Consider the following 25800-nt stretch of genomic DNA (forward strand, 5'->3'; position numbering starts at 1 on the left):
TAGAACGCCTGAAGATTTCTCTCTTATATACAGCTGATTTTCCTTGCCAGTGTGGGGTAGTTTTGAAGAAAAAAGTATATACTAGCCGGAGCCGTGGTGGCACCATCAATGCCATATTATCTGGTTTACCGGGGGGGTGGGGGGGGGGGGCACAATGGGAGCATGAATTGGATCATTTGAGATGCTATATCCAAAAAGTGACTTGGCGAATAACATGTCTAGATCCTAACAATCCCGAACGCGTCGAGCTGACGTCGTACGGTAATACGCTTGATATCGACGAATTATGCAAATTGTCTTACGATTTGAAATTTCCGCCTAGAGAACTTGCGCAACTCCCAAACTTTTGACCAATCAGTATGCGCTACGTTTCGTCTGCTCGTCGCTGAGGCAAAGCGTCAAAATGGTGGACAGGATGGTGAAGTTTAGTTTTCTTTTCGTCATTTTGGTAAATTTTAGAGTCCCTGTTTTAGGGATAGATATGAACGATCTGGAAAAAGACGCCGAGGGGTCTTTGGAAGCGTTGGACAACATTCTTTCTTCTTTTCAAGGTGACGAAGCCTGTGAATTTAAGTGTCCAAATGGTAAGACTAGCGGTATACAATGTTTCAATGTATGTTTGTAATGTATTCTAATCTAGCCTATACTGTATACATGCAATGTGTACATGGCACTGACTGTGTATATTATGTGACAACAATAAACTCAGTTCGCCTGTCAAGACTTGCTTGACCCTGAACTTTTGTTTGAAGTGTAGTACGGTACCCTACTACCACAGGCCCCTGAAGCCTAGTTAGCGGGATTATCGGGCTAAACAATGGGATAAGCCAGGAAAGTACTATGAAAAGAGTAAAAAAGGGCTTGTGCTCACAGTGTCCTTTATCTAACTCTATTTTACCATGCTGCAGAAGGAGAAGTGAAGAAACCTAGGCCTGGCCACAAACCAACCTCAAATGGATGTGGATCTTTTGGAATAAAGGTACACCAAATCATCAATAACTTTGAGAATTTTACATCATGTAACCAACAAAATGGACATTGTAGCTTTACCATATTCTGCCATAGGAAGAACTTGAAATGAATAATCAGTTTGAAATTTTCAAACGTTGGTTGGAGTGCCATCAGTTCTTGGTCCTTCGTTACCTTAAAAAAGTAATGTTAGTAATGTTTCATCTCTCCATAAAGTTTAAAGGCCCCATGACACCTTCTTTAAATCTTGTTTCCAGGGCACATGATGCATTGTGTCGGCCCTGGGCTTCCATTATTTGCAAAAAAACTCTTTTTCAAAAAAAGGAAAGGTCTGCCACATCGTAGGGCAATAGGAGTGGTATCAATACTTTGAGGTATAATCTTTCAATAATCTCAAACTTCAGTTGGAGACAAGCTCACTGCCAGAGATGACACGATGCTGTGACGTACATGACTTTTGCTACGATACATGTGGTAAAGTCCGAGCAGACTGTGATGACCAGTTTCAGCTGTGTTTGTATGAGATGTGTGAGGCAAAGAAGACAACGTTTACAACTGATCAGTACGAAGGTGAGAGTCTCCTGCATAGATAATCTTTGGTCCTCGGGGTTGGCACTAATTCCCAAAATTGATGCAGTTTCAGCAATCACAGTATTGACACTTATTGATTTGAGTCAAGTCATTTTTCAAACTTTAAAGTATCACATCATCTTTAGACCATGCAAATTCAGTGTAGATAGAATCAGGTGATTGCTGGTTATACTGTTGTCTATAAAACGTTTTCAAAATGATCGTATTATTGTCTCCTCTTGGAGAGTCTGTCAAGCCATTTTAAAATGTGTCTGAATAAAGGAGTTGATTTTTTTCCAGGGTGTTTTTCAACCATTAAGTTAATGTTGACTGGCGTTAGAACTATGGGTTGTCCAGCTTATAAAGCAGCGCAAAAAAAATCTTGCGTGTGCAAAGTGGCACCAAAAGAGGACAAGACGATTGATGAAGATGAAAATGAAGAACAAGAACAAGAAGACGATCCTTATGAAGATACTTTTGCTCCTTATCAAGAAGAGGATGATGAAGAATGGGGTAATGAAGATGCACACTATAATCCATTCGGTAATGTCCCAGAGTTGCCGCCGCTGTTCAAAGAAGGTGAAGTTGATCCCTTTGATGGCCTGGCAGAGCAAATGGCCGAGTTCCGATCGTCCAGTAAGATATGGCTGGACGACAAAGAGTTTGATAAAACTTTAAAGGACAGTAAAGTGACTGACCGTCTGAAGGCAACGGCGGACGTTCTCAGAGATGCCATGGAGAAATCAAAAACTATTGGCAAAGCTGCGGAAAAAAGTCGAGAGGAGGCGATGACCAAGATTAAGGCAGCAAAGAAGGTTGTGAGCCCGCAAGGGGAGTTGTGATGATCAGATTCTTGTTGTTTTTAGGGTATGGTGACGACTAGTTTTCAACTTGTGTGTGGATGTAATCTTAAAAACTTCTTACTAATAGTCCTTTTCTTGATTTCAGCTCTTGTATGCACAGTTAATTTTAACAATCAATGGTGTTTATGCTTAACCAGCTTGAAACACAAACTGCCAAAAGCAATGAATAGAGAAAAACGATAATATTGGGGATACCTTTAGCAGTTTTATTGCAAAATTCTTGGCATAATCTTAGCTCAAACAGTAAAAAGGAAACGACTAATGTAGCTCTGAAAGCCAAAAAGATTTAACTATCTAAAACATGATTGCACAAGGGTATTCAAGTCATGTTGGTGGGTTGTTTTATTATTCAGTTATGGGCATTTTTGTTCTTTGTCTGATGTCTGTGACCCAGCATTTGGTTTAGAGACCGAGACTGTGTATTGAAAGGCAAAATGTGTTCCCAGCAACCGTCCACATAATTGCACTTAAAATCCCTTCTAATTACTTTATTCCAGTGTTGTGATGATTCGAAAATTTTCTGGCGGGTGGTGTGCCAGGTCTTGCTAAACCAGCTTTATACTAAGTCCAGCCTTTCTTTGCAATTTTCCTCCAGTCAAATTTGTTTTATTGGTATTAGCAAGAATTCATTGAAGTGACTCCACCTTCTCATGTGGCAGTTATCTTCTTTAGTGTATTACGTTTGGAATTCATTAGAAATTCAACCTCCACACTGTTTCCCCCGTCCTAAAATGTGAAACGATTCGGTATTCAAAAAGATGCCTCCGAAAAAAACCATTAACATGTGTTAGGTAGTATTTCCTGTGTCAGTACATTTTATGTCATCTGAGCACAATGGGGATATGAACGTCTTGCAAATGTGTTAATAGTAGTTATGTGTAAGTCACTGCGTAAACCACATCAGAAATACCACTACCAGGCCTAAAATCCTCTTCTAAGCTGGATGTTCATGTCTCTGTGCCTCTCTCTTCATAGGTTGTGACAATATGGCAGGATTAGTGGCATCTACAGCACGAGCCATGGGCTGCCTATCATACAAGAAGTCACAGATCGGGAGCTGTATATGTGAAGTGGGGAAACAGATAGAGGCAGTTAAGAGTGAGACTTCAGTTGTTGGGGAGAACGGTGAACAGGTGCAAAGAACAGGATCTGATAGTCCAGCCGAGAGTCCTGGAGATGGAGGAGAAATTATGGATTCTGAAGCATTGGCGATGAAGATGGCTGTTGAGGTAGAAACAGTTTCTACTGAAGATGATGATGCTGATGATGATGATGATGATGATGATGACGATGCCACCGTTGATGAAGAAGAAGAAGACGATGAAGATGTTGATGATTTTGAAAGGATTTACAACAGTATCCATAGCATTAAAGAGCCACATGATCCTGCATTCAAAAAGGGCAAGAAAGGTTTCCAGGATCGCCTGAGGCGCTTGAAGGACTCCCTGGTCGACATTGACATGATCAAGCTTCCCGAACCACCCGCCGAGCTCGATGATGAAATTGATGAGATGATCCAGAGCGACGATGAGTTTAAGAAATACATTGAGGAGTTTCAGCATGACGAGATGCTGGCATCTGTCATTCGTGGTGATGAGGATGTGTTTGATAAACTTGACAAACTTTCACCACCTGGGTCGTAGGAAATTTATGCGTTAAATTGACAAATAATTGAAATAAGGAATGACAAAATATGAAATTTTTTCAGGAATACTTTGGGTAACTTATATTCATTCTCAGTTCGTAGTCAGTTTTTCCCCTGAAAATGTTCCGATAATGTGAAAGCATCTTCTGAAGAAACTAGAAAATCCCTTTTTCCTAGTTGTGTCTCTAATACAAGTTGCTGTCTGCCTAAGTTCTATCTGTGTTCAGAAATTTTGAATTAGGATGTAGTTTTAGATCTTGGACAGCTGTCATTCATTAGTAGTACACCTTTAAACAAGAAATTTAACAATGGAAAAGCAAGATTTGGTGCAAATGCTGCACTATATTCTAACACTTCTTTCGGTTTGGAATCATCAACTACCACCACAGTGATTCAAATTTAGAAATACCAGTTACAGGCCACCATACATGTAGATTTGCCCGCATCTTTTGTCAAAAGATCTATTTTAAAAAGGTGTCGAGGGGTATTTTTTAGATTCCTTTTGCCACTGTTTCACCAGGCAGAAAGTATTCTGGCGAGTCCATTACATGGGATATAAAATTTGAATCACCACCATTCTTATATGATGATGATCTTGTCATGAGTTAACTTGTGTTGTTGTCTGTTTCAGAACAGATCCTCCAATCTACTTTCTACATAACACGACGGCTTCTTGTTGATGATAACAATAAACTATAATATCATCTCTCTTTTTCAGAAAAACATCTATCAGTGTGTGTCTAACAATAACATGTTAAAAATGTCTGCTGTTGTGTCTCTTGTCACGATGATGGTGAAAAAACGTCTGCTGTTTTCAAATAGAAAAAGATGTCTCTGCTGTTATCTGTTTTGTCATGATTATGAAAAAATGTCTCTGCTGTTTTAGTTCAAATGTCTCCTCTGTTATCGTATGATCCCTGTGATTCTCTTTTAAATCTTGACTATGAAATAACCTTTCAATATTCTAGTCGATTTTTGTAGACCTATCAAACACTGATGAGAAACGGGCCTTGCCTCACCAGGAAACTCATTGCAGAATGACATCTGGTAGCTTCCCACTCAGTGTGTTTCGTCTCCCTTTGTTACTATCACCCATTTGTTATAACAGTCTGTCTCCTTCTCTCCTCAGGGTGCAAAATGGCCGCTGAACTGATGCACGGTGGAACCAGTTCGCTCGGTTGTCACTCCTACCTGGAATCACAGAAAAAAGCTTGTCAGTGCACAGGTGGTCAGCGGGACCCTTTGAAATATTTAGACGAGGAAGTGAAAAAGAAAAAACGTGATGTTCTGGATGTTCTTAGTGATCTTGATGGTCTTCTAGATCTGGATACAAAAGATGAGTTATAGCATTGACTATGGCATGAATAAAATTGTCGCTGATGATTCAATTGTTATAGGGGACCTTCCTTTATTGCTGAAATCATGATTGTTGCTACGTGTATTTGTTAATGTGATACATGTAGGCCTTAACCTTAGTGATTATCTGTTAGAGAATGAAAGCGCCCAGCTATTTGTGTGCATACATATTTTTCTTTTGGATAGAAACCATTTTGTTAACTGTGATAATACTTTTAATACCCTTGACATGTAGAAGCTTTAGTCCATATGAACAAATTGTTAGTGAATCTTAGTTTGATTTTAAAGCAAGTTGATCAACAACACATCTTCCCAGATGATAATGATTGTTAGCAGTACTTGATATGTATGCAAGACTGTAAAATGAAATTTCATGTAAAAATCATGTTCCAAGTGCTTGCCATCTAAAAATTGGTGGTTTAGGGCTTAAATTTAATGATGATGGTTGGCCAATTGCTTGATTTAATTTATAGACTTTTGAATGGCTGCCATTTTGTTAGCAAAATTGCGAAATTGTGTAAGAATTCAAATCTAGTCAGAAAGTTGCCTCCCGGTAATTATTTTTTACACGTATTGTTTTGGAGGTAATACCAAATCTTTGGAGTGATTTGTAAAACCAGATCTGTTGGTGTTGCTTTTCACTGTAAGAGAAGTCTGTTGGTGTTCTCTTCTGTGAAATTGAAGTAATAGACTCACTTACGTATTTATACTCAAGATACATGTAGCAACATTGTATTTTTCTATTGTCCTAAGTCTTCCGATGGGATGGATTTTTCTTACATATCTCAGATTTATAGATTGAATAAATCTACATTTTGATAAATTTGGTTGTTCTTGATTCTTTCAATGGAGTGTTTTTGAATTGCATCTCCTATCTAAAAAGATATCCCTTTCCAGACTTTACATCGTGAACTACATTTCTGACTCCGCTTTCTTCGTTGTTTAACATATAATGTAAAGAAGAACAAAACGTTTTATACACAGTAAGCAAAATTATTTTCTCTAGTGTATACAGTACATGGAACACATTGAATCTCTTACAATTTCTCAGGCGGTGCTAAAAAGGCATGCTGTGCAGGAGTTAAAATAATAATACACCTGGCAATATGCCACCATTGTCGATGATACTGCTTGCTTGTTTTAAAATTAGGGCAATACCATTCTCGACTAAAATATGCTTTGTCCTAGTTCAGTAATGCCTACTGCAATGCAAACGTATCTGAAGAACTTCAAATCTCCACTCATTTGAAAGAAAAGCAAAGATCTGATTGAGATGTTCATCCTCTCTTGTACAAATATCAATAACAATCCACTAAGATATCCTCGGATTCAGTTGACCAGGCAATGATGTCGTCCAATAAGGATTCAGGATTGGACACATACTCATCTGTGGTCTGTTGCAACTGTCTCATCAAAGTGTCAAGGTCCAAGCTAAACAGAATGGATAAGAATTGAAAAGTCCGAGAGAAATGTTCACACTTGCAGTCTCCATCAACTTTTACCTCTATAAAGGTCTCAGAATTCAACATTGAATCACTGGAAAATGATAAAAAATTGCCAAATTCGATTGTATCGTCAGCTTTGGTCAGTCCAACTTTCTTCAACTCGGTGTCTATGAAATCAGAACTTATGCCCCGAGATTCACATTTTGTCCGCAAATCTAACAGAACCTCACAAGCTTTTAATTTGACGCTCTGATCATAATCGCCAGCTGATGACAGTAAGGATTCGAGGCAGTGATTCGATTGCAGTCTCTCAAGTTTCTCCAAGTAGTCTTTTTGTCTTTTTGTCCCTTCACTGCCACCGTCACAATCATTGTCAGCTGCACATGTAAGTGTAAATGAGTTTTGAAATAAAGTTTGAGCATAACTTGGAATGTCATTCCCATTTCTCAGATGACTGCCTCCTTCAAGCAAGGTGTTTGCAATCACACCTTCCCAGAACTCGATTGCATGTAACTTCACTTCCCAGTCAAAGTCATTCCTGGCACTAGCAACACATGAGTAAGTCTTTGGGAGCACTGTCTCTGGGATAGAGCCAGCCTTGACGAGGTAACAGAGAAGAGACATGGCTGATCTGCGTGGGAAGCCTTCTGCATCATTTGTGATGATTTCCATGGCCGCATCAACCAGCTGCTCCTGAAAAATGTAGGAAAAAATAATGTGCAGGAAGACCACGACTGTTGAGATGAGTAATTTTGGATGTTTGCAGACAGGTCTTTAAGTGCTGAAATTGTCATTGTATGAGAATTTCAAGAGTTTCAAGTGTTATTGTCATTGAACTGAAGGACAAAACAAGTGCTCCCTTCTTTTACTATAGTTTTGCCATGACCGACCATTAATAATGAAATCACGAGTGCTGTCAAACCAGGTCACCTTCCTCTTACAGTACATGCTAGGATGGACAGAAATCAAACCACGGACTTCTAAGATTATCTGTTAGAATATCTTAATGTACATGTAAGTACAGCTCCATTGGCACTGCTATGACAACACACACAAGGACCAATATCTTACCAGTTGATCAGCAGTTTTCCACAATTGTCGACAACTGAACATCTGTTGGATACTAGAAAGTGCTGTAGCTCGGACATAGTTATCGCTATCTTTGATACCATCCATAACGAACTGCTGAAAGTTGTGCTCCAGGATCCAATCAGTTACTTTCTCTGCAAGAAGAGAATATTGATTCAGATCCACAAGGTGGTGAGAAGCTGTTTTCGAAAGGTGAAATGTCACATGCAGCCAGGTGCCAAGTAAATGAGGAAATGCTGATGATGAACTCTTTTCTCTGACCTATATGAAGTCAAAATGACAGTGCTAAAGCATATGACCAGCTTTAATCGTTTTTTTTTTAAACAAGACACCTACTACATTAAAAGTTGTATGTAAGAGACTGACTCACCTGAATTTGATGCACAAACTCCAGCAACAAATGTTAAAGCAGAATCCCTGACCTCCCACCTGACATCACACATCAACTTCTGCATGAGGCGGCCAATATTTGGAAATGGATGCAAACACACGAGCATACATGCGATGAAGGCAAGTAATGTGTCAATGGATTTAACCATAACCTAAAATGAAAGCACAGGCATTTATACTAACGATATGCAGACACAGTTCTGCTCTTGAACCTTCACCCTACAAAAGTTAAGGACCAAGAAAACATCCTTACCCCAGTATCTGTATCAGCTGATTCCAGAATGGCAATCAAAATAGCCACTGTCTTCTCCAAATCTTCTTTAGGACAGGCAGTCTTTTGATCAGCAATTAACTTCAAATAGTCAAAGGCAGCTTTCTGTATCTGTACTGACCCATGGAGAAACTGAGACCACTTCGTTGAGATTGGGATACCGACAGTTAACGTTGTTTCTAGAACTGTGTGAAGGTCACGGAGAGTCAGGACTGGTTCAACCTGGAGAGAAAGAAGTAATAAAATAAACTTCCAAAGGACTAGCAGAAATTGTCAAGACACCAACAGCAAGGGACAACTTAAACACACAGGGCCGAGATGTTCAAAACAACGTTAGCTTTAACGAAGTGTTTCAAATCTATACGTGAAAATGTTGACGGGTTTAACTGAAAGAGATAACATCCTTAAGGATACCTAACGTAACCATCTCGACTGACATTACCACACTTCACTACTGCCATCCTTGCACTGATGACAAAGTAAGCAACCTTGATCAGTGGTGAATTTGACGTCCAAAATGGTGTTCTTTCCTGTGACGGCGTCATCTGCATGGCTTCTATAGATAATTTCTTTTCCAATGTGGACACTGTATTCATTGGTTATGAAGTGTAACACAATCAAACATTTACCTCGGGGCTATTTTTCATGAGATCCTTACAGCGACACACCAGGCAAAGTGTCGCTCTCCTAAAGATGGCTTTCCCATCAAAGAATTCCTGTAAAGGGTCGACAGAGCTAACAGAGTCTTGCGTCAATAGTCGTATTGGATGCTGAAGAAGGGATCTTTGCTTTTGGTGGATCAACTTATCTCTGAATTGAAATTAGAAAGATTGTAGAATCAGAATGATGAGATTAAAAGGATATTTAGTTTGTCAAAGGCCATCTGTTCAGCACCTGCAAAAAAACCAGACGCCTTTTGATATTAAAGCTGCGAAGAGAGATATCAGCTGACCTTGGGTTCAAGTAACAAGATGGTATACATGTACATGTATGAATTTGCTTTTCAAGGTTTTCTTACCTGGATTCAAATACGACTAGAACTTTAGCAGCTGTTCTAAGGGCATCATCAAGCTTGTGCAGTCTCACCAGGCGTTCAGAGCTCTCAGCCAGCAGACTAGGTAGAGGACAGGGCAGGATACTGTGAAAAAGGAAAATAATGTGTCAGCTTGGAGGATATCCCTACTAAGAAGAGTCTATTATACAATGTTACTAATAACAGTTCTGGTTAATTCTGGATAATTTCTGGTTATTCCTCAAGCTCATGTACATGTATGCTCCTGGTGTTAAGTATGATACCCATTGTAACACCCACGTAACTGCTGTGAAACAGGAATGTTCTCTTATTCAAATTCAACTCACATGCTATTAGCAATATGCAATATCAAGAAAGTTTATTACATCAATAGAAAACAATGAAAATCCATTACATGTAACTGTAAGAACAAAACGATCATACGACCAGACTGAAAACTAACTTTGTGTGCTCCATGGCCTTCAAGATAAGTTCAGACGCTGGCTTAATCAGGCTGGCATCTTCAAGACACCGGGACAGGAGAATCACATGCTGGTTATTCAAAAATAAGCATTTAGTTATGCCTTCTGTAGCGCAGATATCTGATAACGTATTCAGCATGGCAGTGGAGGCAGTCACATCCTTTTCTTTGACAGCATATGCCAAGAGACCAAACAATTCTAATGTGATTCCTCCTGAAGTTAGAAGCTTTCCTTGGGACTCCAAATCACTGGCTTTCTGTTGTGAAGATGTCTCTTCAACACACTGCAATATCTTCTTCAGCAATTTGATGGCAGATTTCGACACAAACATACTGGGATCTGTCAGGGACTTCATTATTTTATTGATACCACCTGAAATATTGAAGGCAAGTTTGATTTCAAAACTGTGTCAAAGTGTAAAACTGGTGTATGCCAACAGTTTTATGATGGGAAGTTGCTAGATCGGACGTGAACAACATCTGTCCTGAAGAAGCCATTGTTGACAATGGTGAAAGTGTAGATAATCCGACTTTGTGAAAGAGATTGTGACGTGAGGAGAATAATGTAAATTTCGACAGAAAAAAGCAAATGTCTCCATAGAAACACGAATGATTGGTTTACAATGATAAAAGAACACAGTTTAGGCTTACCTATTTCCACAACCAACTCCAAAGCCTCGTGATTCGTGAGCATCATCTCCAGCGCTGTGAACCAAGCCTCCCTCACAGTAGCATCCAGAAACATGTCAGAACGACGACACCCCGCAAAGGCTTTCTTTAGAGAACCATTCTCTGCAATTAACTGGTAACCTCCTTCAATCTTTCCAAGCAAGGCATAGACTTTAAGCGTAAATGCAGCAATCTTCGTATTACGATGACACAATGGTGCATTCGTCATGAGATTGTCGACCCCTTCAAGGCGCAGGAACTCCTGTAGGCTCACGGCACCTGCAGAATTAAAAGATTATCGCTATTTTTTGGCCAAGTCATTAGGAGATTCACATGGAGTAGTTGCTGACAGAAGGTCACAATCTATGAATAGGTGCTGATATGGAATAGGAGTCTGCTAATTTAAACCATGCCAATTTAAACCATGCTAATTGCTACCCCTAACACAAATGATCGTGACTTTTTAGTTTTAGATAGATACCCGGGTCCATGTTTTACACATACACAAACATAAGCAGAAACCTACCATTCTTTTGAGACATAAGGGTCAGCATCTCACAGATACAAGAAAGAAGTCGATCAGGAATGGTGTCATCTTCGATTGAGACCTCTGGATTACAGAAGAGGGTGAAGACCTTGTCGAACTTTCTCATCATCCTTTCACTGTCATCAGTCTCAATGGTAACAGACCCTACCTCAGTGTTACTCAGACCTTGTTGGTTCATAGTGAATTGAGTTTTTCTGAAACTGAAATGAGCATACAATAGACAAGTTGATAATATAGTCACTATTCATGGCACAATGGCCATCATCATGGATGGTGCACCGCAGGCGCAAGTACTCCAGAGCAAGTCTGAATTGCCAGGAGTAAGACATTTGACAAGCTGGAGTGAAGTACGTCATGGGTACATTGTCATACTGCCTCTTCTTCAAAAACTTCTCAGAGAGCACTTTTGTGTGGTAACCGGAAAAACGCCGACCGACCGACCGACCGACCGACCTACTCGCCGACTCTGACAACCTCACTTACGGCATCCCATTCGCGCCTCATAGCCCGGTTACCGGAAAAACGCCGACCGACCGACCGACCAACCGACTGACCTGCCAACCTACCGTCATATGCAGTATCCCTTTCGCTTCTCTATAGCACATGTATCTGTGTAGTGCCCAGCGCAATGGACGTGATGGAGTCCGACGTGTCTGACAGCAGCATCTCCAGTCAATTATACCGGGAAAACGAGCCCACGCGGTAAGGAACTGATAACGATACTCTAAAGACATGCTTTGTCTACATGGTCGGTGGATATAAAAACATGATTTGGGCCTAATCTATGCACTGTAGTTTTTCTACTCGAGTGTCTCGACCGATGCAATGCATGAACTGCAACTTTGTTGTCATTTGACCAGCGCACGTGCGCTTGTTTACAATTTCATTTCACGTGACCTGCTATCGTGGATTGGATATATCACATTGACTTATGAGACCTGCGACTCAACTACGAAACTCCTTGGGTTGGTAGGTCGGAAGGTCGGTCGGTCAGTCGGTCGGTCGGTCGGTCGGTCGGTCGGCGTTTTTCCGGTTACCCTTTTGTGTTGGTACTCTTATCACCTGGCTTCACACTATTATTTTGTCAATTCAATCATTCACAAAATCCATCAACATCTCTAAAACCTACCAACTCCTTAATAGTAGGATTATATATTCTTGATATTTAGATACTCATTGTATCACTTAATCAATTATTTCATCATTCTAGCGAAAGACATCAATGAACTAAGCAAATACAAAAGTATATTGATACATTCGTCTGCAAATCGCCAAGTTCTATTTTTAGAACTAACAGGACGGAAATTGCGCACTCGTCTCTGCGCAGGTAGCCGTATTCGACCTTGAGCCGTATTTCTCAAAAAAATCTTGAAAATGAGAGCCTCCAGCAGGCAGATTGTTGCTTCGATTCAGGTAATTTTTACTTAGAAATGATAAGTTTAATGTAACCTACGTTTTTAATGCCTTGTTGACGAAAATTCGTCTTTACGTTTGAAGAAATAATGCAGTGAAAGTTGGTCACCGGTTTGATAACTATCCGTGCAGTGTATTTTCCTGTACATTTTACAGTTACTAAATTTCGCCAGACCCAAAATCCCTTCCCCAAAATGTTCATTTTATCTTGTTGTGCACTGCAGGTCGATGGCAGTGATGATGTTTAATAAGTTGACTTTGTGGGCATTGCCATTGTTTATGTATGGCGTTCGTGTATGGTGTATGCAGTCCGTCCTCAGACTTGGTCGGTGTGTGCCGCAGACACCGATGATGCCGTGCCCGCGTCACGACTCACGTGTTTGGGTTGGCATTCTGTTGGATGGAAGGATTAAGTGATGTTGACAGCCTTGATAAAGGCGAAGGAATGTCGCCTTTATCAAGGCTGTCAACATCACTTAGTCTTTTTATGAGTCTGTTGTGGCAACATATTGCATGTGATATGTCATTGTGTTTGCGAGTGACAATAAAGCCAATTTACTATAATAGGCATGGATTCTTGTCACATCTCAATTATGACAATATAAGTATTTGTCTTTCATGTCAGTCAGTGTCATCATCATTGCTATGTATCACCATCATGTTATTTGTTGACATTGTTGAATAGTATGGAATATCTATATAATTGTCTTCATTTCAGCGCCGGCTTTATGCCTCTCAAGCAGCCCAATCTCAGACAGAACATGCCCCACTTACCAAGCAAAGTCCCAAGGTATGTTTTGCAACACATGTGTTTTTGTAATTGATGTGAAGAGAACTAACTAGGCAAGGGGACAGGTAGGCCTGGCCAACTGCAGTTGGATGCCTTATGTTGTTAACTCAGTTGTCTTGTAGTAGTACCCATTTTGGAAGTCGGTAACTTTGATTGAAATATTTAGAATGTCTATTTAAATCACTCAGTAATTATATCAAAATAGAGAGTTTATGTGCCAGTAGATGGGCAGTTACCTGGACAAAATTCAGGATTTCTTTGCAGAGGAAACCCTGTCATTACCATACCACATGAAAAGTTAAATTCCTCTCTTTTCCAGGTCACCCGCTTGCCCAACGGTGTGACTGTGGCCTCTGTTGAGAACTACTCGCCTGTCACAAAACTAGCAGTTGTTTTCAAGGCTGGGGCTCGGTATGAGACTGGAAGCAACCTTGGAATAACGCATTGCCTTCGTAATGCTAGCAGTCTGGTAGGTGGGGCCTAAAGTGACTCTTTTAAATTGTCATTTCACCCAATCAGCGACGTTATAACCTACTTTTCACCGCCCACGAAATGTACCACCTTTAGAAGTAGTACATTTAGGAGATTGGAAGACTTGTCGTCATTGTTTAAAAAGTTGTAAGTAGTTCCAGACACATTCACAGTAGGCCACCTCACATTTTCTTTGTCAAAGATGTCTAGCAAACAGAGTGTAAATTACCTGTTCTTATTTATTACCCTCCTTCATGTTTCAGTCTAATAATAAGTGCACTGGCTTTGGACTCACTAGGAGCATCAATCAGATTGGAGGAAGCCTGGAGTAAGTATCCATTCAGTCTCTTTCTTTAAATTTGTCATTTTTCATAGGGTGTGTTACCCCAACCACTCCCAGCTCTGGTTTCATTCACTCACTCACTCTTGAAACTGTGTCAATTGTGCCACCACATCCCTCCAGGTCCTTAGCCGTCTGTTGCCACACCTCTCTTGCCACTGCAGGCTGAGGTCTATCTGCATCACAGGCTACATCTAACAACACCAATCCAGCGCTGTGGCATAGTTCCCTTCTGCGTTATTTGCCAATTCGTTCTCTTGCTTAAGATTCACTGCTGTTATTCAAAGATTCATCCTGGACTCATTCCAACACCTCCAAGCACTTGTTAACTTAGTTCAAATTGATTCTTCAATTTTGTTCAGAAAGTTAATTGTTTGAATAAACCTGATTGTTTGAATAACTATCCTTTATGTTTATTTGCAGCTGTACTACTACAAGAGAGCATATGATATACACGACAGAATGCTCACGAGACCATGTGTAAGTAGTGCAGATCATTTGACATTCTTTGGCATGTTTTTGGCTGCATAAATCAGGAGTCATCAGTATCATTACATTAAAAGCTTCTTGTCCGTAGTGTGTCAAATGGAAAACCAGCCACCTGATTTGCTTATGCCTATTATTTTCTCTTGACATCCAGACTTTTGGTTTGAAGGACAGATGTAATAGTACTGTCAAATCGATCGCCAAAACATCTAGTGATGGTGCATGATTTCGAATGCATGGTTCTGTTAAATTATGTTGTAGGACGTCCCAAAAGTTTAACAATTTTAAAATCTTTCTGCAACACCTGGGGAGATATCCTTTTGACCATTATTTCATCTCCTTCCAGCGATACTGCAGCGGAGTACCTCTCTTACGTCAGCTGCAATGTTGGCTTGAAGCCGTGGGAATTGAAAGATATGCAGCCACGTTTGAACGTTGATCTGGCCGTGTTAGCAGAACAGCCCGAGTCGCACTTGATTGAGTTACTTCACGAATCGGCCTTCAGGGATACCCTGGGGAGAAGCCTGTATGCCCCTGAATTCATGGTCGGACATTATGATGTGGACCAGGTAAGTTGTTGAAATCGACTGCCATGAATGCAGTTTAATTTGTAGTTAGTCCATTAGGAACATGTCATGTCGGCTCCTTGGTTCTTGACCCAGTGTTGGCTGAACTATTTATCTATGTATAGTTGTACCCTCTGTTGGGTAGAGAATGAGGTAGATATTCCATGACATTATTCTAATGGTTTGATTGGGCTACCTCCTGTCATAAGTCCATTGTGCCCATGAAAAAGTCTTGTCAATCTGTGATCATTCTGAACATGTTGCATATTCTCTACACCTTCCCTTTCCAGATTGCAGATTATGTAAATAATCATTACACCGCCGGACGTATGGCCCTTGTTGGTATTGGTATCGAACATGATGACCTTCTTCATTACGCCAAACACTTCAACCCCACTAGCGGCCCAGGAGTACCGACAGCACCAGCTAAGTTCTCTGGAGGTACGTTTTCAGTTTGAGTCGTGGGGAGTTTAGTAAGACTAGCAGCTGGTGTAATCAGCTAAATTTGTAGATGCCCTAGCTGCAGGATTTGAGAGTGGTCAGTGTTTCCAACTGTAATGAAGTTGGTAACTAAGGTAAATTTCACTGTGATCAGCAATTTAACGATTGCTTGTTTGTGAATGAAACCAGTAAACGCTTGGTTGATATCGATTACTGGTCAACAGCCGTCATCGATTCTTTGTCCCAGGTACCTGTGATGACCACCTCAGTTGGAGATGTTTATTGCATATGATCATGATTGCAGATCGCAGGGTTGAAAATTGCTTGTTTGGAGGTTGCTAAAGCCAACGATGTAAAGAAATCATGATTTGGTTCAAATCGTAAAAACGTCTTCTTTCTACATGTTCTAGGTAACAAAAGGGTTGAGACAGGTGGCCCAGTCACCTTAGCAGCTATTGCAACAGAGGCGCCCTCCCTGAACAGTAAAGACCTGCTGGCATTGGGAGTTGTCCAGCATCTGATGGGCACTGGTCCATACGTCAAGTACAGTTCTGGTGCATCGTCAAATAAGATCGTCGCGGCTGCTTCTCAGGCAACGAACAGCCCATTTGCTGTAAGTAATCAGTGTAATATTACATGTAATGGGTGCTGAAATGAAGTGCTTTTCACAGATCAATTGTCAGTATCAAGCACTTTACAACAAGTGTCAGCACTTTTGCTCGTGTAGTTGTGATTGCTGTTGTCAGCATGAAATGATTGGCTAAAGGCATGAGAATTGTAATGTTGAAGTGTTTCAGCTTTTCAGGATAACAATTGCACTTATCGCTCCCCTAAGTTTCATTCACTGCAAATATCAAAGAGTGCTATACTACATGTATAAGAGTGGAGTTTTAAAATAGATTTTCTCATAATCGTTGGCTGATTCTGCTCTTATGGTTTCCTGTTTCTTTAAAATAAATACTTTTTAAACGCATTTTGATTTAACTTTTTATTGTGTATTTCAGGCATCTTGCTTCAGTGCCAGTTACAGTGACTCTGGTCTATTCGGATTCACAGTTGCTGGGCAACCACAAGACATGGACAAGGTTCGTATTAATTGCATGTTGGCCAGTAATTATGCAATGGGGGTGTAAATAGTTTTTAAGAAAGAGACACACCAGTGTGTTTGTAGAAATTGGTTCTAGTTGACCCAAGAATAAAACATACTTTGCCGCGGACTGCCATGTGCACTTCCAAATCCTGTCTACATTTACATGGCCCTACATGAAAGATGATTGGCTAAAGTGCATGCATGTAGTTTACTAAAAATGCCACCGAAAGAAGAAAGAGAATGACATGGGTTTTGGGTTTTGACCATGTTCATCGTCGCCACGAATTTCATTTGAAAAGTGCAGGCTGTTTGTTGAGTTGATGTCATGTTAATCTTTTCCAGGTCCTAAAAGCTGCTGTTAAGCAATTTGGACAAATCACAAAGGGAAATATCGACGAGAAGGACATTGTGAGAGCCAAGTAAGTATTGTAAATAAATAGACTTTTAGCATGCTTTTGCCATTAGTCTGGTTTGCAAATTTATGGTCAATCGTATGTACCAGTGGGTGGAAACCAGAACGCTGAACATTCTTGTGCTATCAAGTGCATGATGCTCACTCTTATCACTCAAACAACTGGTATAACTAGTACATGTACATGTTAGCCTGCCTTCGAATTTGATTTCAGTTGACAGAGGGCAGTCTGACGAACAGTTGAAATCACCACCTCCATTTTGCCAAGAATATTGGTTATTGGGTTCTTGCACATGTATGTCTTTAACTTTTTTGTAGGAGACTTGTACTAAACTTGCGATATTCAAATCATCCTCGAACTTCATTCTCCTTGTTTTCTTCAGGCAACAGTTGAAGAGTGCCCTCGCGATGAGCCTGGAATCATCAGACGTATGCCTGCAAGACTTGGCCCTCCAAGCTATCAACCTGGGAGAGGTCCAGTCTCTTGAAGCTCTCTCAAAGGCTATTGATGCTGTGTCAGCTAATGATGTACTAACAGTAAGCACAACTTGACCTGGACATTTTCTGTTGATTTTCTTCTGCCTTGTAGACGAGTAAATTCAGTTCTTTGCAATATGTTGGTAATGAGTGCTTCCAGTGTAGAGGAGTAGTTTTGACTACTGTTGGAATTGGCCCCATACATGTATGTTGTACCACCACTTCCATGACACATTAACTATCTAACAATAGGAATTAAAAGTCTGGAGCAGAGTGACAGACTTTGCAAAGGCCACTGTGTACCATTGACTTCAAAGGAATTTCACTGATACCTGCTCCTTGCTCAGTGCATTGGCAAAGAGGCTTTGGCTGTACATGTACATGTACATCATGAATGTTTTGCCCAGATGAGGATCTGTCTTTCTAATAACTGATGATTTCTAATCTTTTTGTCTTTGACTTGCAGGTGGCAAAGAAAGTGATCACTGGAAAACCTACAATGGCTGCGATAGGCAGCCTGTCCAACACACCATACTTGGACCAACTACTTTGAAAATAGGAAATTTAGTCAAAGACCTTTGTAAATTCATTGTAATTAAAATTTAAAAACAGTGCAAACTTGCGTAACGTGGATTTCTGAACGACACCGCTGGAAACAAGCCTGAGTCATCATAAGTGGAATGGATGTTTGTTGGAATTCTATGACAGATTGTTAAGAATGGAACCTTCAAGATGCCGTTCCGTTATCTGTTTAAAAAAGTGCACACCTTTCAACCTTGGAACTGATTTTCAACTTCCATGCACTTCATTCAGCATGAGGATGACCATGACAATCAGTGGCTGCATTTGAATGCCAGGTCTTCAAATGCCTGTACACATTAAAAACCTTGGTTTCCCCCACACGCTGTGTTATTAGGTTGTTTCTACTTCTGACCTCTTATTGGTCAAACCAAGTATGAATTAAATCTATACTTGGATTTAATCTATACTTGGTCAAACATAAGTCAAGGGGAAATCAAGTGTTAATTAACAATTTCATTAAATATATTATTTGTGTTGTCTATTCATCACACTGAACTTAATTTTCATCCATGATGAAGGAGTTATACACTTGTCATAATAATCCCTGATACATTGTACTTTCATCATGTTCTATTGTGATGTGCTTGTTACATGTAGCCGGCATTCCTTGACCTGCATCACTGACTAGATTTACACATGTAAATAGGGCATTTCCTATCGGGTGCTGCAACAAGTGGGCTCTCCGGAAATAAATGTTATCAATGATCAGTGTGTTTGTGATGAGGAATGACTGGAAACCTGTATCAATAACAATACGAGCAGTGTTAGTGTGTCTTTTGGAGTAGGGTAGACTGTTCTGTTCAAGCAGTAGGCCATTGTGTTGTAAAATAAAGTATTTTGGTTTTCCATTTCAAACAAGTCTTGTCTGATTCTTTGTGCAGCTGCCATGCAGTTGTATATTGCTCTTGCAATAAAGTTCGTAAAGTCACAGAGGGAACAACCTTACTGGGTTGTGTTGTAACGTCACACACGAAATGACACAGCCTACAGGTATCTGCTGGTAGACAACCAATTCTTGACTCCACACGTCATTCTCATGGTCGAACCTGTTGCAGCAGGATTGTTTTGTCCCCTGACCTTGTTCCACACAGCCTCACAGGGCTGTGAAAGGCAGTGTACCGCTCTCCCACCCCTGTAATTCGCTGTAATCCATGCATGAACATGTTGATGTTCACCATTGTTGAGAATTTGCTGCTGTTCATGTTGACATGTAAGGATGTGACCTCCGAAGTGGCCACAGCACTTCCAGGTCATCTATGTTGACTGAGGATCGTTTGATAGAACTTTGCTCATAGTGTCCCCCAACCAAGAATACAAGCCATGTGAAGACACTGCAGAAGAGTGTGACAACAACCCATTGTCTCTGTGCTGTATGATCAATTGGAACCAACAAATTTCTGTCCTGGCTTAGACAAGTTACTTTCAGTTTTGGAGTCTTCTGGTGAAAACTCAGAGGGGGAAAATGACACGATACTTCTCCATGTTTACTACTCAAAAAAAGATCTTAAATGAGGAAACTGAGTGGGCTGTGCATGGTTATTAGGCTGGCCTTGATCTCCTCTGGGATTGGGTTGTGATTATGACGATGTAGTCCTGATGAACATGCTGTAAAATACATGGATGGCTGCACATAGAGGCTGCAAGGAAGGACAAGTTGATGGACCTGGATGAAACATCTGGAAACATCTTTTTCATGTACATGTAGTGTACATGTACCACGATGGCAATCCGCCGGGGCAACCAATCCATGTCTCGGTTTTGTTTGGTGAAGGGTCCCAAATCTTGTCAATGACAATCTTGGCAGGCAGTCAAAATCCCCCAAGAATTTGATCTTTCCCCGGAATAGCCTCCATGTTGGAAAAGCATGGTTGCACCGAGGATGCAAGTAGGGAAAATTTGAAGGATCTGGATGAATCATGTACCGCACTCGTAAATTGTACCATACATGTACATGCATCTGGTTGATGACAATCGGGAGGGAACCAATCTTGGAATGCACATCCATGTTCTGGTTTTGTTAGGCAAAGGGTGCCTTATCAATGTGGCAGGAAAAAGCCCCAATATAGTGGAGCTTTCCCAGAAAGCCCATGGAAAAGCCCCCATACAGTGGAGCTTTCCCAGAAAGCCCATGGAAAAGCCCCCATATAGTGGAGCTTTCCCAGAAAGCCCATGGAAACACAGTCCAAATAGGATTGCATCCCAGGTTCTCATGCAGTCTGCAGTCGTTGTAAATAATGAGAAAGTTATTAGGATAATGCAGCAATACCATCAACAAGAGACTTTGGGTCACAGAATGGGCAATATTGGTGTGAATCTTGTGCCAATGTGACAAAATTAGTCAAGGTCCTAGGGGAGGTTCTTGAGCTTGCCAATACTCCCTTAGATTATGGGACACAGAATTATCATGGCCTGAATTCCGTCACTACAAATGTCAAGCTTTCAATCTAATTCCAAAAATAAAGGTAAAACGAACAAGTAAATATCGTACTGTAAAAAGTTTATTCCCGATTATTTTAAACAATTCATGGTCGAATACATTGTGTACATTGCTCACTGATAATTACACCGAACACATGCAAATATGGTCAAATGCACCTACAGACTTATTTTGGTCTATGCTCAATTGATTAAATGTAGGCACCCTGTTTCCTTGGACACATTAGTAACGAAATCGTGCATACATGTAAAAGATACACTCCAGATGCAGTGGACCGGCCTGGTTCCTCACCACAAGGGGACCCAATTAGGATGACACAATGTGCTGCCCAGGGAGTCTAGTAAAAGATGGACACCAGAAAATAGTATATTCTGTTATTTAGTCCAATTTTCTTAAATAAAGGAAAAATAATGAATTGACAATGGAGGCGTTTTACTGAAGGGTGCTTACTGCCAGCCTGGGGCAAATAGATGGGCTTCGTGGAAGGCTCTGACCATGATCCTTTTAATAAGTTGACAGTCACAACTTCGTATAAAATGACAAAAAATATCAGAATTCAGTCCTTCATTTCTAAGACAATGCATTCATGTACATAAACTACTTGATACTAACAAAATGAACACATCACATAAATACGTATTAATGTCTGCATGTTCCAGTTTACGTGCAGACGGAATGAGGCAGAAATATACAATTACTAAACCAAAATGCCTTTCGTACGTGAACAACTTATTCTAAGACGCATCCACCAATCTCTCCTCAGTCTCCGCTCTGCTTTCGCACAGCCGAATCCAAACTTGAGAGTGAAGATGACACTCACTGGCGTAGCCAAGATTTCCAGAGAGGGGGTCATTTTCAAAAATACAGGGGCACTTTCCTCTTCATATACCTTTCACCAGTAAACTCTACTACATGTACGAGTATGTGCAGAGCAATTACCGTAGAGTGCTTTAATCGTTATTCCCCTTGGTAAGTCAAGGTGTGCTTGAGGAAGCCAATTCAGAACCGTGGTAGCCGACTTGCTGATCAGCATACACAATCTTACAAGAAAGCTGACATTGGAAGAAATAACATCCAACTTGAGGAGAGATGATGAGCTGATGAAATACATGTACTCTGTACTCAAATTATTCTAAATCCATTATCTAGGGGGCCCACCACCTCTGAAGCCTCTCCCACCTCCCCTAGGAGGACCTCCCCTTTGCCCACCTCTCCAACCGCCCCCTCTAGCGCCACCACGCCCACCATTCTTTGGCGGGGGCGACTTTGGTCTCAATCTCTCAATCTCGTCAGTGCAACCAGTCAGATGTCCATCCTCCGCCTGATTAAAGTGATTGGCATAAGTCTCCGGATCAAAGTTTGAACTCGTCAGTTCGGACCCAATAGTGACCCAACCTGGCCGGATTGTTGTGTCTCTGCCAAACATATGGAGACGCCTCCTACCGAGACAGAAATGTTCCATCATGTGGAAGATCTCAACCGGCTTCTCCTTGCTTCCGTAGTCTGCTTCCTCGGCAATGATTAAGTCAATGTCAACATTAGCATGGATGAAGTCTCCGTCTGTGCTCCTCCTTACTGTTCCTTTGATGCCCATTAGGCAGTGCTCCTGAAAACATAAGGAAATGGAACCATAAATATTCACTCTATAATAAGAGATTTCTATAACACCTCAAGGTCAGAGCATATTCTCCACACTACCCCATCCAAAATCCAACCAGCTTTAAAAGGCCTTGATACATAGTGGAGTGACTTACCTTTGTTCTCTGAAAGATTGATCTTGGTTCCAAATTTTTGTTATGTCCAGGATTCTTTATGTTCGTCTTGATCCAACAGATGTCTTCACAGCGACGGAATCCCCACTTCTTCAGACACTGGAAGACAAGATATTTGTGACATTTCAGCATGTGACTTTTGCGACCTTGGGCAAGCCTCCTTATTCTGTTACACATCCTTTGAGCAAGACGTGTAACAGTGATTTTTTGAACTCATGTCAATTCTTGGGCAAGCAAAAGACCCCAACGAAGAGATAAACATGAGGACATGATGAAGTAATCCTGCTTGACTGAAGTCAGTTCTCACTTGAACAAGGATTCTCTAAATCTACCAAAAAGCCCCAACTGGGTACATGCATCACATCACTTACTCGTCTTCCATAGTCCAGGCCATCACTGGAGCCACACCAGATCCAGAGAAAAGACCGGACGGCCGAGATTTCATTGATTTCTAGTTTCTCAATCTGAAAATAAAGAAATCCAACAAGTAGTTCGCTCTCCAGAGTCCAGGATGCTGCGGACAAAACATTTACAAATAAAATGGACATGATAAATCGGAGACACAAAATATTACCTATGATTTGATTTTTGATAACATCCAAAATACCAATATCATGAGCAAAAATTATTATAAGGCGAGGCTCGCTAATATATTTTTGATATGATTTATTCAAAAATAAAAGTATGTGATTTTTTTGTCACCAAGTAGGAAAAGAAGAATTTACCTCTTCCCAATTCCAGTACTTGTCATAGTTACAGCCGTGCCGCTGGTATTCCTCCAGGGGCGGCTCAAGGAGGATCACGTCAAATTTGGTGCCCAATTCACGAACGTCGAATGTTTCCAAGTCACATTTTAAGTACCTAGATTCAAAAGAGATGAAATCAACTCGTTAGATATTTCAACCGTGACTCTACTTTAAAAAGTTTTAGAATATGTGCTCGGATGTGACTTGTTTCGGTCAAAGTAGGCCCTTGTCATGGGAGAAAAGGAAAAAAATCATTTTCTCAAAATCATTTTTTCTTCAGGAAAAGACGAATGTACAAGTCATAACAATACCCATTGTAAAGAACAAATATTACATTATTACTTTGACAAGCATGGTAGTTTTTCCAACGTTTATGCACCAATTGGTTTTAAACTTACATCGGAGGCGAGGCAGTTTTTGCAATGATCTCATCTTTCAGCCGAATCAACTCCCTCAGCTTTGGGTATTCTTCAAACCTATTAGCCAATCCTGCAAGAAAAGGAGTTAATAGTTAAAAGTGGCACATTGGCATTGTATTCAAAACGAACATCAGCGCCTGTTGGATTCCGAGTTGAAACATGTATTCATGCGATACGGAAGGTGACTCTCTGACAAAGTGTAGGCTTCCTCCAGGGTCTTAGGTTTCCTCCTACAAAGCGTCCACTAATTTTTAAAGAGCTAAGTAATAATGTTCTAAGTGAGGTAGAGGAGGAATCCAGTTAGGACCATATCAAACGACTTTATCAAAAGAAGTAAGAGTCACAAAGCCTATGCATCAACCTTTCTCAGGAATTAAGATAAATCAAAATCATTAACAGAGAAGTGAATGTTGTTTAAAAAAATATTTATTCCCAAAGTCTTTCTAATGATGCATGGAGAAGGAATATTTCTTACCAACATCTCGGATGAAATTCTGTGGTCTCTCTCCAGTGTCTACAAAGTGTTGGCAGTAATCATTGTGTGGGTTGGCACTCTGAGTGCCCTTCAAGAAAGCACTCGAGTCTGTGTAGACCTCCTCTACTTCTTGGAATGGATCATCAGTGACGTCAGCCTGGACAGAAAATTAAGTATCAGAGGCACACTTTAAAAACCCATATTCGTCAGTAGTAATGCAGGTAATGGTACTTGAGACAGGAAGCACTTTAATTTTGTGCCTATAGTCAACTGAAATTCTTCTACTATTTTAGATTTGAGAGAGTAAGTAAAGAGTCAGGTATGTATTTATAACCAAACAGACAAACTTGCTCGTGTTCCACCTTCTCAGGGGGGAGATCTCATTAATTTCAAGCTTCTCAGCCTGAAAATCAAAGGCCAGGCACAAAGCAGTCTTACCTTTTCTACTGGCAGTTCTGGGGCAACCCACTTGATGCCTTTACTAGTATCAATCAACGGTAAGTTCTCTGCACTGTCGCTCAGTAGCTTCTTTTTCTGGGGAGGACTGTTAGCGGAACTGAAATAAAGAACAACAGCAAAGTTCAAGTGAAACTCATCGACGCAGTCAAGGCAGTAGAGTTCCCCTGCCCCATCTCGTCAACTTTTTTACTCTCTTTGCAGCTTTCCACTCAGTTCAGTTTCAAAGCATATAACGCTGAATTGACAGCATGAGCTCTATAGAACAGTTCAAAAAAGACATTGCATTAACAAAATACCACCATACCTGTCAGATTTTTGGTCTTGTTTTTCTTGATGGTCATCTTTACAGTTGAGGACATCTTTAAGTTTGGTTGGATCTGACACTCCAAGCTGAAACAGGATCATGATGTTTACAACAACAATATCAAAATTGCCCACCGTAAGAGGGATGTTGAAATGAATTTCTAAGGGCACATCACATGATTTGTAAAAATACCCGGCGTCATTCGGTGCAATGTCGATAATACAATTTACAGATCATTCCATCAACAGATTGAAGGTTCACACAACACAATTTTCAATAAGGGATTCTAGAGTCTAAATGCTAAATGCTTCAGTACACCTTGGAGTAATTATCTTGTCAAGATAATTACTCCAAGAGTACACTAAAGAACAACCCATCCAAATCCTATTGATCTACTGCCATTGGACATAATATTGAGTCTTCGATTGTCGGATTATTTTTCCCACTTCAAATCAACTCGTTAATTTGGAGAATTTGGACTGTCACACACATTCAAAACACACATTTGGTGTTTCAAAAACATAGTCGACATATTATCACTTGACCAGGACCTGTTGCGCAAGGAGTTCCTTTCTTTTCTTAGATTTTTCGCGGAGTTCTTTAAGACGATCACTCATTTTTAATTTCGGACAATATTTATTTACGACATGTGCCAGAAAGGCCGGTTTCGAGAATTGGAACAAAACCCCATAAAAACACAAAGTTAAATTATCATCTCCCTAAAACTTGTAGCAATAAATAGTTGCTCCTCAATCTGTTAATAAAAAATGTATATTTAACAGTAACATTGATTTTTTGTCGTAAGACAAGCCG

At 40.5% G+C, this 25800-nt stretch overlaps 4 protein-coding genes across 6 annotated transcripts; 2 read left to right on the plus strand and 2 right to left on the minus strand.

Annotated features, from left to right (window-relative positions):
- Positions 1-405: 405 nt before the first annotated feature.
- On the plus strand, positions 406-6226 carry LOC135486852 (group XIIA secretory phospholipase A2-like). The gene is made up of 4 exons (XM_064769964.1): positions 406-584; positions 909-979; positions 1374-1539; positions 5177-6226. The coding sequence occupies exons 1-4, from the start codon at positions 416-418 to the stop codon at positions 5392-5394; spliced, it is 624 nt and encodes a 207-aa protein (XP_064626034.1). The 5' UTR covers positions 406-415; the 3' UTR covers positions 5395-6226.
- A 182-nt stretch (positions 6227-6408) lies between these two features.
- On the minus strand, positions 6409-12494 carry LOC135486860 (BRCA1-associated ATM activator 1-like). 3 transcript variants are annotated; one of them, XM_064769984.1, is made up of 11 exons: positions 11862-12303; positions 11680-11760; positions 11287-11507; positions 10743-11039; positions 10074-10464; positions 9617-9736; positions 9228-9408; positions 8581-8820; positions 8308-8479; positions 7920-8071; positions 6409-7541 (listed from the first exon to the last, which is right to left on the minus strand). In XM_064769984.1, exons 3-11 carry the CDS (start codon positions 11483-11485, stop codon positions 6702-6704), a joined length of 2592 nt encoding a protein of 863 aa, XP_064626054.1. In that variant the 5' UTR covers positions 11486-11507; positions 11680-11760; positions 11862-12303; the 3' UTR covers positions 6409-6701. The 3 variants fall into 3 exon arrangements, with proteins under 3 accessions (XP_064626054.1, XP_064626045.1, XP_064626062.1); XM_064769975.1 differs by having other exon boundaries at positions 11670-11760; XM_064769992.1 differs by lacking the exons at positions 11680-11760; positions 11862-12303 and adding an exon at positions 12437-12494.
- Positions 12495-12609: 115 nt separating this feature from the next.
- LOC135486877 (cytochrome b-c1 complex subunit 2, mitochondrial-like) lies at positions 12610-19225 on the plus strand. The gene is made up of 12 exons (XM_064770006.1): positions 12610-12720; positions 13439-13510; positions 13830-13979; positions 14245-14309; positions 14745-14801; positions 15154-15376; positions 15664-15814; positions 16225-16427; positions 16819-16899; positions 17247-17323; positions 17700-17853; positions 18260-19225. The coding sequence occupies exons 1-12, from the start codon at positions 12682-12684 to the stop codon at positions 18344-18346; spliced, it is 1359 nt and encodes a 452-aa protein (XP_064626076.1). The 5' UTR covers positions 12610-12681; the 3' UTR covers positions 18347-19225.
- A 1630-nt stretch (positions 19226-20855) lies between these two features.
- On the minus strand, positions 20856-25622 carry LOC135498473 (N6-adenosine-methyltransferase non-catalytic subunit-like). Its single transcript, XM_064788769.1, has 9 exons — positions 25539-25622; positions 24988-25073; positions 24663-24780; positions 24225-24381; positions 23729-23819; positions 23310-23445; positions 22956-23048; positions 22567-22683; positions 20856-22418 (listed from the first exon to the last, which is right to left on the minus strand). Exons 1-9 carry the CDS (start codon positions 25602-25604, stop codon positions 21954-21956), a joined length of 1329 nt encoding a protein of 442 aa, XP_064644839.1. The 5' UTR covers positions 25605-25622; the 3' UTR covers positions 20856-21953.
- Positions 25623-25800: the final 178 nt, after the last annotated feature.

The sequence above is a fragment of the Lineus longissimus genome, chromosome 1, assembly GCF_910592395.1.
Source record: "Lineus longissimus chromosome 1, tnLinLong1.2, whole genome shotgun sequence".
NCBI lineage: Eukaryota > Metazoa > Nemertea > Pilidiophora > Heteronemertea > Lineidae > Lineus > Lineus longissimus.